The 15,913-nt window shown below is 41.8% G+C and overlaps 1 protein-coding gene across 11 annotated transcripts in view; it reads left to right on the forward strand.

Annotated features, from left to right (window-relative positions):
* Positions 1–15,913, forward strand: part of MTO1 (mitochondrial tRNA translation optimization 1) — a 1,525,874-nt gene that overhangs the window by 1,402,825 nt on the left and 107,136 nt on the right. For 4 of the 11 annotated variants that reach the window (XM_069243964.1, XM_069243962.1, XM_069243960.1 and 1 more), the window contains one exon: positions 9,916–9,986. The exons of the other annotated variants lie outside the window; for them this stretch is intronic. In XM_069243964.1, coding sequence (XP_069100065.1) covers positions 9,916–9,986 — 71 coding nt within the window. The remainder of the gene's footprint in view (positions 1–9,915; positions 9,987–15,913) is intronic. 11 annotated transcript variants of the gene reach the window in all.

Raw genomic sequence — 15,913 nt, forward strand, 5'->3', positions numbered from 1 at the left:
CTAAAGCGCAATGAATACGTAAAACTAACCACACTACAGACCCATGTCACTTACACTGCCCATGCTGCCGCTGGCGGGGGTCACCAGTTGAGCAAGCGGTCAGAAACTTGCCTGAGAATGTCTAGTGGAACCTCCATCTACCTGCTTCAGTCTGCATCGATTTACTTGACTTTCGTTAGACTCCGATCTTGACGACACACTGTCTCCACTGTTCTTCCTGTTGGTAAAACCCCACATATTTGGAATGGAGAAAGACAAGAGGTCTGCTGCACACACCTAACTAAAAATCAATATATTTGCAGTTCCACGCTCCAACTCCTGTGGAGGAGCAGGTGACCCGCTTCCGCATCCCCGTGGACTTGCAGGCCATAAATACCTCTCAGGAGGCAGTGGAGACCAAGACTGGAGAAGTGCACATTGATGTGTCATTCCTCTGCCGAGACCTGTGAAGTGTGACTAATGGAGTCTCAGAGGCAGAGGACCAATCTTTCTGTTGGAAGACAAACTTCCCCAACCTGAAAATCAGTGTTCCTAAATACTTGCCAGCGGCGGCCTCCCTCAAACACATACTTAAGATGCTTAGTATAGGTTCAGACATAATAATCTTTGCCTGGTGGACTTTCCTGAGGATGCGGAATCCACTGACCCAGAACAATTCTTCGAAACATGTCTATTTTTCTGGGACTCCACGGGCCTGCTCTCCTCTTGTTTGTTGTTGATCTGGCACATCAATCCCTTGCACAATGAACACACCCAGGTGCCCCCCTACAACTCTTGATTGCTCAGATACTGAACCATTAAGACAGAGGCACGATCCTTCAAGAGGTATGTAAAGCTGGAACCTGAAATTCCAAACCTCCTGCATCATGTTCTTTCTAGACTATACTTGAGCCTTACAGAACCAATGGAAATCCTGTAACAAGGTTAAACAAAACCTCTGCTCCATGGCTCTTCGATACACGCTACTTTTCTCTGTAAAACATAAAGTGCTCTTTTAAGATTGCTCATATTTCTTTGACTCTCCAGAGGCAGCCAGGGAATAGACAGCAGAAAAAGGGAACGTGCTTAGTCCCAAGACTCGCAGATGTATCTTCCTCTCAACAGACAACAGAAGAGGAACCAAAATGCTTTTCAAGAGATACTGGAGACACTTTGGGCTGGGATGTGCCTCCTTGGCCTCCTCCGACACAGATCATGCCCAAGTATTTGAAAATCCAAATCCTTAGACCAAATTGGACCATGTGTCTCCCGTGGTGGCGGTCGCCCAGGACCCTGACCATATCGACGCTTGAGAGTCCACATAACTACATTCTAAGTGGCGGACCACCTATCCCGGAGGCGATAAGCAATGCCCTTAACACATTTGATTGTCTTCTCAAACCTGCACCTACTGGCAGAACTGGCAAACATATTACTGAGTAGAATGCCCACTTCCAGCACCCAAAACAAACGTTTGAGGATTAGTTGCATGGCAGTTTTTGGGTGATAGATTGTTCAAGGGGTGGAAGTATGGGGTGGAGGGATGTTGAGCGGAGGGGGTTCTGCACTGTTTGCATTGATTTGTTTTTTTTTGTTTCACCTTCAATCCTCAGAATAGTTCATACAGTAGTCTTGGTCACACATTTCTGCGACCTGACCTTTTGAGAGACTGGCAGAGGAACACCTGTTCCTTCACTCTCCCTCTCAACTCTTATATCAGGACCTTCACAGTTTTTTCTTGGAATGTTAGCAGCCTCTTAGATCACATCAAGAGGACTGTGGTCCTCTAATATGCCAAGTGCACAAACCCATTGGTCCTCATGCTAAAAGAGGCGCATCTGTTAGGGTCTCACTGCCCTTTCCTCTGCCGGTTTAGTAATGAACAGAGTATTTCACACCAGCTTCACGAGAGGATCCCACGGCACCGCCATAATCCTTAATAAAACTTTCCATTAATAGTGACGTTGAGATCGAGCGACCCTCAGGGCACCATTTTCTCTGTGTCTATATACCCCCCACAACTACTGGCCTCTTCCCTAGTGACCATCAGGACCTCCATGCTGGCCTTCCCGACCGGCACTATCATCATTGAGGGGGACATTAACGCCCCCTGAGCCAGGAACAACCTCTTCCGCACCCCCTACATAGTCCTGCACGCAAAGAGCCTAGCACTTGAGAGGCTGGATGGACTCCCAAGGCCTCTGTGATGCTGGATACTCTGGCATCCCCAGAGCAGGGAGTATACCCACACCTCTGTAGTACATGAAACTCACTTTCACATAGACCTGCTCCTCTTACCTGCAGCTGAAGCCTCTCCAAATCTGATCAACAGCCATCCTCCCAGAACTATATTGGATCACTTTCCTCTGACTCCCAAGGTGGGAAACCCACCATGGCTCAGCAGCCAATTTGGTGCCTCAAGATGAGGTACGTCACTGACGAATAATGTAGTGACTACCAACATAGCTTTTATCCTACTTTGGCACAAATTATGGCACGGTACACTTTCCTGTAATGCTATGGGCCACTAGTAAAGCTGCCATTAGGGTAGTGCCGAAAAGTTGCGTCCAACGCAAGTAAGGGGACAAACTCCACCTGACCATGGAACTTGAGTCCAAAATCCAAGATTTGGAATGATGACTCTTAGAACATGACACTGAGGCCCTCAGTCATCGACTAACATTGTCTAGAAAGATTATCACTGCACCAGCTGGCCCTAGACGAGGGATATCAATATTTGTGGGTATCGATCTGCATTGTTGATAAACATGGAGGTAAAACCAGGAAGCTGCTCTACTGGTTGGCCACCAGAGACATGGCCTCCAGGAATAGTCACTGTGATCCATGACTGCTTGGGTCAAATTAAACAAACTTCTTAGAAAATCACAGCTGTGTTTCCTCAATGCTATTGCCAACTTTACTCCTCTCAAGCCTGAGTTGAGTGGCCCTCTATTGGCGCAAATTCCCCTTCCTTCTCTGTCAGCATCTATGAGGGCAGCCAGAGAATCCCCTATCGCCATCGAAGAAATAGAGGGAGAAAGAAGCAACATAGAGATGGGAGACACCTAGCGCGGAGGGGTTTCCTCTCGAATATTACTGTGCATTCAGAAATGGTCTCTCTCTTCACTTTCTTACACTGCTCTCTGAGGTGACTGACAATGGAGCCTTTCCACCAGAACTAGACACTGCTACAGTTGTAATTCTCAAACCCACCCCCCCTGCCATCTACTCCGAGGCATATAAACCCATTTCCCTCAGAAATACCAAGATTCAAAAATATGCTAAAATTCTTGCTCATATACTCCAGGGTGTTCTCACTGCTCTAGTCCACACAGACCAGTGTGGCTTCATGCCCAGTGAAAGTACTCGACATATTTTATTTGACTTCTTCACATAGCCCTAGCCCACCTACATAAAATTTGGAACACCTGTGCGGTCCTGTTGCTTGACTTCAAGAAAGCATTCACCTTAGTGAACTGGTCCTTTCTCCACAGCCATCATGGGCTTTGGGCCCCATTTCTGTAAATATACACAACTTCTGTACTCCAAGCCCTCAGCATGTGTGTTAATGAACAGGGTGCTTTCTGACACCTTTTCCATTCAACAATGGGCCCCACAGAGCTACCTGCTATCCCTACTTCTTTTTGAGCCCCTCGAATTTGTCTGCTGCGATGTGGCCCACATCTATCTGTTTCGAGATTTCAGAAAGGATCAGAAGAGAGAATAGCTCTCAATGTAGATAATGTTCTCCTATTACTTGCAAATTCCCTCATCTCTGGGCCCCACTGCCTGTGACTTCTGGCTTTCAATGAAGAGGTGTCTGACCTCAAACTTAACACAAATAAATCCTTCCTGATCCCACTCTGAGGACACAGTGAGCTAACACCGTGGCAAACTTCCATCCCAATCAGCTGGCTTAGCTTCCGATACTTGGGGGTCCATATAGCTCTAGAACCGGCCCTAACCTGGAATCTGAACCTTCCCCCACTTGTAGCTAAAATAAAATGAAAACTGACCTCCACAGATGGCCACAACTCCCACTCAGTGGGCTTGGAATAGTGGACCTCTTTGAAATGATGATACTCCTGTGATTCCTTTACGTCCGCCTTCAGAATTTCCCCTTGTCAATCGCTGATAGCTGGTTCAAAGACCTGGCACCCATGATTAGTTCTTTCTTATGGGTAGGCAACCGCCCCCCATAGCCATGAACAAATATTCACAGTCAGCCTACGATGAGGGAATGGGGATGGCCAAACTACAATTATATTATCGAGCCACCCAAACCCTTGTGATCAATGATTGGTTGTGCGGATGGAGGAATGACCTGGCCTACCAGGCTGAGCTTACCCTTTTTGACCTAGACAAGATTATGGCTATACTCTACAGGATTCCCATCCCCATCCAGAGATCATTAGGGTAGGTCCTCAAAAATTTACGACTGTTACTGCAGTCACTGGGATGGGACTGAAAAACTGACATTGAAAACTATTTTATGGCTGGGACAGTACCTTCATAACATGCCCAACTCATGGGCTTCCATAAATGGAACACAACTGGGATTATCTTACTGAGAGATGTGTGCCAGAGGGGTGTCCTTGGCACATTTCTGGACCTGCAGACCCACTGTCGCTTATCACATACCCAATTTGTTAAATATCTCCAACTCAGACATGCTTGTTCTAGGTGCAAAACGGACATAGTGGCCTCCTCAATTTCCCCCCATCAAGGCCAGGCTCCTGATGGGGCATCTGGGTAGAGGGGGTATCTCTCAGATCTATCGAACCTTGGTAATAAATCCCTCAGACTGATTATTGGCCTTTCGAAGAATATAGGAGACATTGGATTGGCAAGATGCTCCTATGGCCCCCTAAAACCTGGCTAATATTCTGCTATCATCTCTTAATCCAGCAGAACTATCTTCACACCACCTATCTGTCCCCTCCCCACACGTGGCATACTTTTAAATTGTCTGTCCCAACCTGTTTTCGATGCATCTGCCCAGATTCCTACTTTTTCACATAGTTTGGGACTGTCCCATTGTTACAGAGTATTGGAGCCAAATTGGGCGAACCATGACCAGGGTATTGGGATACTGTATCTACCTGATGGCTAAAGTGACTCTCTTGGGCATTATGGGGGACTTGGGTGGGGCATGGATTGACCACGTTCTGGTAAAGACGGTATTGATGCATAGATGGAAATTTCTGACACCTCTTTTGTTCACAATGTAACGTGCACTCCAGGAAGAACTGATCTTGCGAGCTGGGGTACAAGCATGCTAATATTGTAGGTAAATTGCTGCACAACTTTTGACTGGATCTGTAGGGTGTGACAATGTGTACTAACTCACTGGGACAGGGTTTGTTGTTGTATCACGTTGGTCCAACAATATCATTTAAATGGCTTGTATGGGTGTTCACTGTTTTAAAATCAATAAAATAGTTTATATAAAAAAAAAGATTGAGAAGTTGATGTTGTTGTACAATATGGATCTCCAAATTCTGTAAGAATCTTTTGGAGTTTATTGATGGGGCATTTGCTTAATCTTGTGTTTCAAATCTGAAAGGAAGGCAGTATATCTCTATCTGGTGGGCATCATCAAGGTAGAACTTCCTAAGTCTACAAGCAAAACTTAGTTGAACAATAGATTTACTGCTCTTTCACAGATGGTTCTGCCATAGCTTTATATATATTTTTTTTTAACATGTGCTCCTGCGGGACAAAACCAACTGCAAATGTTCCGAGAACGAGTGTCAAATGTGGCTGTGTCCAGAAGGTTCAAAAGGATTTATAGAACCTTAATACGCTGCTGCTGAAAGTAAAAGTACTCTTAACAAGCCTTTTTTATTGTGTCGGTGAAGCACTTTAAAGAGCAGCACATTCCTAGTTGTCCTCTTGCGAAATACCATAGAAAATGTGAAAGAAGTGGGCTTAGGGAAGGAGTAATAGGTAGACACTAGAGTACAGTGCTCCTGTTTCCTGCGTTTAGGCATGCATATTGGTGCGGATGTGCTACTTATAGCACTGCAGTCCGTGGCACTACAGCAATGCATGTTTACACTTCCATTTTTTTTTTTTTAAATGTGCAGACGATCGGGGCATTTTAAGCATGTCCATCAAAGTCCATATTACCTCTAAAACATTGATTCATGTTAACAGCACCTTAGTTGTTACACGTTTTGCTCCAATGTAACATGGAGGTGTCATCATACATCACAAAATGTAGGTATAAGAAAATTGTTTTACATGCTGATGCTTACATCGAGATTAGATGTATCCAGTTAGGTGGGCTGTTTGTCGCATAGGATAACCACTTAAAGCAACATTAACATGCACCTTTTTGGTGTCTGAAAACATCTGGCAATAGTAACAGCAATTACTATGCTGTCTCTGAGTAAACATTCATAAAATGTATTCCACTGTAGCACTGTGTAGTTTTATTACCAAGGTACCTTTGCACTGGTTCTCATATGTTTTTTAATCTGGAAGCTGGCGGCAACAGTGTAGCATATAATTCAAAATTGTTGTTAGAAAAGAACAAAATCCCTAAACCGACCTGGCCCCGAACCTCAGTTCATAACTGCTTGTCTTTTAGCCATTAATAGTGCCAGTGCTGTGTATCGTCGCACTTGTTTAGGAATCTTGTCCACGTAGCCCAGTAGTGCAAGCAATGGAGATGGTTAGGTCTCCAGTTCTTTCATCTCGAAAAGATCATTGAAGACTGACTTCCAATATGTAGCTATAGGTGGGTGTATCTATGCCAGAAAAAAGGTCTGCAGTCTCGGTTCTGCAGTGTAGCCATTTGCTTCTGGTCGCAGTCTACTTTCTCTCAAGCATTTAGAAGAATATAGTCTATGCAAAAATCTATAGTTTAGGGCTCTGTGCCTATCAGTTGATGAGATTTCCCTTATTTGTGCACAGCATTATTGACATTGTGCATCACAAAGAGAGTCCCCTCCTTCTGCTGCACACATTTCTTTAACTCTGAAATGTTTAATTGGTTCTGAAATCTGTAATATATAGTTTACATACTAATGGTTTCAGTTTTGTATTGTTAGGAATAGATGGTTCACAGGACCCAGTGTCACTTTTATTATATAGTAAAATAAAGTATTATGTGGTGTTCCTTTGCTGCAAAGGCATCAAAAGTATTAAAGCGTTTGTCAGGGATTATATCGGCCTGTGTGTGCATATTCAATTTCTTTAGTTGATAGTAGTTATTGAGTTCAAGTGTCATGGCCATGGTGGATTTTCCTGAATTGGACTCTGCGGGGAATACTTTACTGAAACTTGAATTTGTTTACTTTAGGTTCTCCATGAAACAATTGTGTTGATTGCAGGGTTAATATATTTGTCTTAACATTGAATAGTGCACTCCGCAATGTAACTGGTGATGCATTTTCAACCTCTTCTACCATATGAGGTGCATAATACCAATAATGGGACTGTGCAAGTCTATAATCGAGTTTGAAATCGGGGACTGTGAAGCCCCCTCTGTTATGTAGCTTTATTATGCTTTCCCATTTAATTTACGGTTGCTTATGTGCCGAATCAACTCAGTCAATATAGGTGCTAGGGTATCAAATAATGACACGTTAAGCAAATCAGTAGATTTAAAAAAGACATAGAAACGTGGGTAGATGATAATTTTGATCCACTTACAAATATTAAACACATTAAAAAATATGGAGTACTGGTTTACCTAGTCAGCTTCTGGTATCAAAGCTTCAATAGACTATGCAGTTGATTCCCTGAAATATGGCATATTGATAGTTGACCCCAAGAGAGTGCTGTCTCTTGTGTCACTCACCCTGACCAGGTTCTCCCAAGCTTCTTCCCTTATTTTTGTTTCTCTCAACAGAATTGTCTGTTTATAACTACTTCTGCATGAAGCAATCCGAGCCCTATATCTTGGAGTTGAGTTAAGGGTTGCCTTAAGACCTTCATCTGCTCCTGTACCGGCATGATCAAGCCAACCTCTAAGTTCACATTTGTTGCATCTTTTAATATTTGTGAGCATGCCTTTCATTGAGCACAAATGGATTTAAAGGAGTTAATTACCTCCAGGGCCTTTACTCCATCATCCACTCAAACATACATATCCGTTAATTTATGGGAGACCAGTTCAGACAGAAACATGGTATGGTTGACTCCCACTCATTTGATTCTTGTTCCGTGTGGTCTGGTAGATTCAATATTCCTAGCTATAATTGGTACCTCATTCACGTTAGGGGCTTTATTCAGCTGAGCCACAATTATGTTATGGTTGCTCAAACAATTTGAAATTACTCTGTAGCCTTGAGTTGTAATTGTATGGTAAGTGTATTTATATATTGCTTACTACCTCTGACAAAGCGTCAAAACACTTTTCCGTGAGTAGCACGCTACTCCGGAACCCATAAAGATTAGTGGTGGATTTGTATAGGGAAATAAACCTATATAGTATTAGTTTAGTAAGTTAGTTAGTAGTTAAGTTTGGGATGAGACAAAGGAGAGATACATAAGGGAAAATGTAGTAGAGTTGTTTGGGAGATCATAGTAAATTGAGGTTTGGGGTGAGCCAGGAGGGATAGAGGAGAGAAGAGTCTAGAAAAGGTTATTTTGAAGATCTTAGTAGTAGAATGAGGTTTGGGATGAGTCAGAGTGTAGATAGAAGCTAGATTGAGAGACGTTTACGGTGAGACATAGTTGTGCATTGGAGTAAGTATTTGTATCTCTTGTACAGTAGGGCTAAACTAATAAATATAAACATACATGATTACATAGAAAGGGAATACATGTATATGGAAGTTAATATATAGAAATTCAAAGTTGCATGGTATAAACACAGACTTTCCAGAGTTGCAGTATTTGAAGATAATTTGTGTACTTTTTATAACAATATTTTTTTTATCTTTTCCTCAATATTTCAGTAGTCAAATGCTTGAAGATAAAAATTCAAGATGATATTTACCTATTTTGATAAATAAATAAAGCATAGACTCATAAGCAACTAATCAAAACAACAAATGTAGAAACTATGCAATGGCCTATGAACATGTTATGCATCAGATTATTTATATATATATATATATATATATATATATATATATATATATATATATATATATATATATATATATATAAATAAATAATGTGTGTGTGTGTGTGTGTGTGTGTATGTGTGTGATGTATACATTTTTAAGCAGGCCTTAAGAGTTTGTGTATATTTTAAGCGAAACTATTTTTATAAATGCATTATTGCTCAAAGAAATACACGTCTAGATATATACATATAATCAAATTATAAATGTTTACATACACAGGGATATGTAAGACATTGCTGTTTGAGTATGGTAGTTATGTAGGAAAGAGCGAACTCTTGAGTAGTCTTCTGAAGATAAGATAGTATTCTGTGGATCTAATATTTGAGGGTAAAGAAGTCCATAGTTTGGCCATTTGAACAGAGAAAGATCTACAACTTATTGTCTTTTTCTTGTATGGTGGGATTTTGAGGCGAGGTGCCAATCTTGAGCGGAGGTTCCTTTGTTGAATGTATTTGGCCATTTTATTTCTGATGAAAAGTGGCCCTGTTTGATTGCTTTGTGGGTGATACAAAGCTGCTTGAAGGTGGATCTTCTGGAAATCAATGTAGGGCTCTCAAGGCAGGGGAGATGTAGGCTTGTGGCCCCACATGTAGGAGTAGTCTGTGTTCTGAATCTGTTGTAGTCTTTTTATAGTAGATGGAATTGATCCATGGTAGAGGCCATTGGTGTGATCCAGTTTAGACAGTACAAGAGATACAGTAACCTTGTCCTTGTGTGGAAATCCCAGGTGGGGAAAGATGCATCACAGAGTTTTCATGGTGATGAGGCTTGATCTTGCTAATTTGTCCACTTTGGACATTCATTGTTAACTTGGAGACCATAGTAATTACAAGGTTTCTTACTTCCTTAGATACTTCAGGAGGTGGCCCCAGTTCATCATGCCAGGCACAGAGTGGGTCATAAGTTTTCCTATCACCACATGTGAGTATTTCCGTTTTGGAAGCATTCAGCTTGAGATGGCTCCATGTCATCCACTGATCATCAGCTCTGAGGCAGTTGAAGACTTTTGAGTTTCCAATGTCTTTGGGGCTTTCCATTTTAAGGATTATTAGTGTGTCATTTGCATAGTTGTAGCATGTGAGCTGAAATTCAGGTACCCCTGCTGTTGTGAACTACGGTTTAGATGACAAAGGGGGAATATGGATGACATTTGTTCTGTTTTGAAGGTAGGACGTGATCCAGTCGACAGCAGTCCCTTCTATGCCAGCTTCGTAGAGTTGTCACGGTTTCAGGTGGGTCTGATCAGGACTCTGGTTGGAGCACCCCTTGAGGTCACAGAATATCCCAAAGAGGTAGTGCACTGCAGTAGAAGAGCAGCTAAAGGCATACACGGGAAAGGACAGCTATGGACTGGCACAGGAAACAGGAAAGTAAAAGCAGAACAGCCTTAGTGTGAACAAACAGGAAATAGATTACTAATGAGCAAACACACTGGTGTTACCACTAAGGTTGTACACAGGGTAGGGCTCAGAACTTCACACGGCAACAGGGAATGTCAGTGCCTCTGTGCAGATTGCTCTTACAGATAGTCACCCTGCAAGTCCCATAGAAAGGAGGCAGCAGAAGTGATTCTGTCTCTGGACCCTTAGAGCACAAACAAGGATTGTATTTACATACACAAGACAAGCCCTTGTGGGTCCAGCTGGAAACACAGTGGCAATTCCTGAAAAAACAGCAATAGCACACTGTCACTGTTAGGCACTAAAGACTATGTATATAACACTAGACAAATGATGGGGGCTGGAATTGCCTCCTGGAAACCAGGAGCCAACCCCAGTACAAAGGAAAACACTTATACACAGGTGAAGACTGATAGTACACTTACCAGACACAAATACCCAAGAGGAAACGGAAACAGAAGGAACAAACTAGCAGGCTGAGGCAGGAACTGGGAACATGCTCATTCTAAAGCAAAGGCAGGATTAGGACTGGAAAACAGAGCACAAGCTCTGGCTGGAATAAGCAGAAACAGGAATAGGAAACAGAGCAGGCTCTGGCAGGAACAAGCAAGAACAGTACTGGAATACAGGGAGTTGGAACAAGCAGGAAACAAGACTGGGAAACTGAGAGCAAGTTCAGGCTGAAACAAGGCAGGAACAGGTCTGAGAAACAGGAAGCAGGTGGTGGTGTGACTGTTTTGTAGAGGAGTGAGCAGTATATCTTGAACTTATAGCAGGTGTGTCTTTAGTGCTGGTACTAAATGTATGAAGGTCGTAATACTGTTTTTCTATATTGTGTTTCTCGCCCAGCTGGCTTAGAAGGCATTTTGTTTGGTCTGCATGTGTTGGTAGTGGAGATGGTGGTTGAGAGTGAGATTGTGAGTTGTGTTGTTCGTGTCTGGAAGAAACAAACAGGAACAAGGCTAAGAGACAGGGGGCAGACTCTGGTTGGAACAAGCAGTAACAGGGCAGAGAAACAGAAAGCAGGTTCAAGCTGAAACAGAACCGGAACAAGACTGGAACGCCAACCGATAAAGGGTCTGGAACACAAAGGAATCGAACTCCAGTGCACGACGAGGATCTTGGGGCAATGGCTGCTTATAAGCAGTTCCAGGCTGCAGCAAACCCCAGGTGGAATCACACGACTGGGCTGCACAGGAGAGGTCTTCAGGTGTGTGTAGTTTCAGACACCCACAAGTCCTGGAGGAGAGAATACAGTAAAAAGGAGCAACTGGACTTCTCCCATAGAAAACAATGTATAGCAGAATCCAGGCTTTCCTGACTACCAGGCTGTGCATTATGGGATTTACAGTCCCAAGAAGCAAATGTAATTCTACAAAAGCATACCATAGCGAAAAGGGAAACAAGCGGGAGTCAGAAAGGGACTCTAGATGAGTGTTCAAGGTGATTCCCAGGCTACAGAGTCCCTTTCCAGTGCCCCCTAGAGATGGGACGACACAATGGTAACAAAAGTCTTTTATTAGGGGGTCATGGTCAACTGTGTCAAGGCAGCTGAGAAGTCCAAGAGAAGTAGTGCAACAACTCTATTGCTGTCTAACCTGTTTTTAAGGTCCTCTCAAATGACGATGATGGCAGATTCTGTGCCTCTTCCTGGGCAGAATCTAGTTTGGTAGTCTGCAAGTATGGAGTTATCTTCAATGAATTGTGACATTTGGGCGAATGCTGTTCTTTCTGTCAGTTTGTCCAGGATAGGTCAATTTATAATTGGTCTGTAGTTGTTGGGGTCATGCAGGTCCAGTTTTATTTTTAATTGGGCATATGTATGCCTTTTTTTAGGTCTTCTGGAAAGATTACTGTAGTTAAAGAATGGTTGATTATTCTTCTGACTGGTGTGGCAGCAGAGGTAGATAAAAGAATGTTCTTGAAAAGGTATGGTGGGCAAGGGTCAGAGGGTCAGTCAGAAGGCCTGCTAGCTTCGACCAGATCCATAAATTCACTTTGTGATATTTGTTTGAAGGAATGCAGAGGCTGGGTTGCTCTACTGTTGGAGGGGATATGGGGAAATGTGTTGGTGCTGGTGATTTTTGTTTGTTTTATATAGGAGTCCAGTATGTCTGCTTTGGTTGTGTAATGGGTTGCCAGTTTGTCTGTGAATTGTTAAATAATAGGATGGATTTCTTCCATGCATTTAGGTTTAGAAAATTCGTTGAGAACTTTATAAATTCCTTATTTACAGATTTAGCATTTGGAATTCTGTCTGAATGGTACCTTTGTTTTAGCTTTTTTAATTGTTGGTTTGCATAGTCTGTTAAATTTGCATAGGTGACGTTTGTCTTGGTTGCTGCTCGTTTTGGGCCAGGTTCGTTGCAGCTTTCTGATTTGTTGGTTTACTTTTTTTAATTCTGTATTTCACAGAAGTGCTTGTTTTCTTTTGTCCTGTTTTGTTGTTCTTGGTGGTATTAGGATATTGAAAGCTTCCTGTAGCCAGTCATAGTTTTTTAACAGAATGTATTGTATCTAGATCTGTGTGGACTGTTAGTTGTGTTTCTAAGTATTGAAAATTGAGTTTGTTCCAAGGTCGTTAGGTGGATGCATCTAAGATGGTCTTGGGAGTGTTGATTTGTGGTGTTTTATGTTGGAAAGCTACCAAATGTTGGTCTGACCATGTGACTTGAGTCATTCTTTGAAAGGTAACTAGTTCTGGATTTGCAAAAATGACATCTAGGATGTGTCCAGCGATGTGTGTGGGATTGTGTATGATCTGATGTAGGTTCAGTATAACCAGGTCAGTGACGATAGGTTTTGGTTGGGGCATATTGGGTTTGTCAAACAAAATGTTTAGGTCCCCAAGAATGCATAGGTTTGGAGTATAGTGTTGTAAGGTTTGAGAATGTGTCTAGAAACATATCTGAGGATGTTGCATTGCTAGGTGGTGGTTTGTAAATGAGGAGGAAGTTGGTGTAGGGTTGTATCTGGTGAGGAGGGCCTCACAACCTTTGTATGGAAATGGTGTCCGTTTTGGAGACATTTATTGTTTGCTTGTATATAACAGCTAGTCCACCTCCTCTTTTGCCTTATACAGTTTTTCTGATGGTTTGATAGCGTGGAGGAACAGCTTCATGCAACACTGGGGCCATGTCTTCTCCCAACCATTTCAGCTATGAAGAGTAAGTCAGGTTGTGTGTCACTAAGTAGGTCGTAAATGCGGTGCTTGTTTTTTCAGAGACTAAACAAGCATTTATTAAAAGACAGATTAGAGATTGTGTTTTGGTGGTGGTATGACTGTTTTGTAGAGGAGTGAGCAGTATATCTTGAACTTATAGCAGGTGTGTCTTTAGTGCTGGTACTAAATGTATGAAGGTCATAATACTGTTTTGCTATATTGTGTTTCTCGTCCAGCGGGCTTAGAAGGCATTTTGTTTGGTCTGCATGTGTTGGTAGTGGAGATGGTGGTTGAGAGTGAGATTGTGAGTTGTGTTGTTTGTGTAGATTAGTCTTGTTGTGTAATAGACGTGGGGAGGTCAGTAGGCTGTCTGAAACCAAGATATGATCAATTATAGCTCCTCTCCACGTAAATGTAGGAATTGTCTTTGATTCACACAGCCCTAATTCTCCTGCAAACCTAAGACTGTATTTTATACGGGGTGCTCCTAAGCCTTTCCATACTGATCATACTTGAAGTGTGTCTGACATGTCTCCTATATAGCTACTACTCCACATATCTCTTTTGAAGGGAGTGGATATAGATGGACCCCAAAGTCCCCCGCTCTGACATTAGTGACTTCTTTGCCGCTGGAAGTTAGATACTTTTAAATTCTTTGCGAGTTTTATGAAACAACTAGACCTAATCGTGAATCTGAGTAAATACTATGTCATGGTTTCTGGTAAACGCTCACACAAAGCTCGCCAGGCACCAATATTGCCACAGTAAACACCTTTTCCTCCCTGGAGATACAGTGGGATCATATGGGAAACTGGGCTCACAGAAGGACAATTAAAAACCAACAACTAAACAAAACAATGGAGGCAAATTGGCTACTAAATTAGAGACACAACCCATAAAGGAAATGTACAATATTTAGAAAAGTAAATGTCTTGCAACTGTACTGTATATCTCTGGTGTATTGGGATATAGACTTCCAGCAATTACAAAAAGTAGTGAATTATTATTATTATTATTATTTATTAAATTGTTAAAGAAGATTACTCGCTGTTCCATTAACTAGTGATTACTTATATTGAAGCTTTGATTAAAAGGTGCCCAATTTAGTGGTGGCATGCAATCTGATCCAAACCAGAAGGAAGCTTCATCAGAGCACTCATCTAGTACTTCCTTTTACTTGACCCCATGTTTAGAATACCTTTGTTTAACTGTATCAAAAGTATATATATCCTCCTGGACAAAACGTTGAGCTATAAAGAACCAAACAAGATCTTAGACTTTTCGAGACTAGAATTGAAATGTCGACTGAAGCAATTTTCTGTTGGAAAACATGAGAATGGTGAATTAAGCAAACAGACCGCAACAGCTCATACTTTAGTTTTATTGGTTGAAGGTGTACAACCACATCTTGTGATGTTTTTAAATTATTAACATTGATTTATTCTGACACATTTTAGTTTTCAAGTGTGCTCTTTGATGAATAACAGAATGTCATCTGCATACATTGTAAGGAGAATGAGGTGAACAATAAAGCTTAGTGCCGTCTGAGAGAAAGGGGGTTCCTCAAGACACATGCAAACATATCCATCCTCAGTGCGAATATTAAAGCGGACAGAAGGCATACCTGCCTTGGCCCCAGTGATATGTTGTTATTCACTCTAGTATGTTGTGGGGCTCGAGTGCACTATTCAAATCCATTTTAAGTGCTGGACACCGAATCCTCTTCTATTAAGGACAGTGAACAGGTATGTTCAATCAATTAAGTCAAAGGCTTTGATGGCATGTAGAAAAATAGCCACTGCCTGTATCTCTGCATTGAGCTGGTGTAGAATTAAAAATATAGCACACATCTCATTTGAGGTTGACTGCCCATGTTTCAGTTTGTTTATTTAGTAGTGAACAGTTAATTAAAACCGTTACACAAACACTAAAAACCAATAGTTAAAACATAAAATTCTCAAAACTTACAGTGTAAGATTGCAACGGTTAAGGTTCTGCTTTTCATAAAAACCATTCCATTAACAATAAAACACAGAATTAAAGCTATGGTCTGGGAAGCGGGAATGGCCTTATAACATGCATGCAATTAGTACACACTTAGTAAGTTACAGTGTAAGATTGCAAGGATTAAGGTGCTGCTAAGTCATAAAACCATTCCATTAACAATAAAATTCAGATTTAAAACTTAAAAGCAGTTAAAATCTGAAAAAAACGAAAGTGCTTAAGTCCCAAAATCAAATAAACATCTCAATGGCTATAAAGAAGGTGCAAAAGTGCAGGAAATA

Source organism: Pleurodeles waltl, chromosome 7 (genome assembly GCF_031143425.1).
Source record: "Pleurodeles waltl isolate 20211129_DDA chromosome 7, aPleWal1.hap1.20221129, whole genome shotgun sequence".
Taxonomy (NCBI): Eukaryota; Metazoa; Chordata; class Amphibia; order Caudata; family Salamandridae; genus Pleurodeles; species Pleurodeles waltl.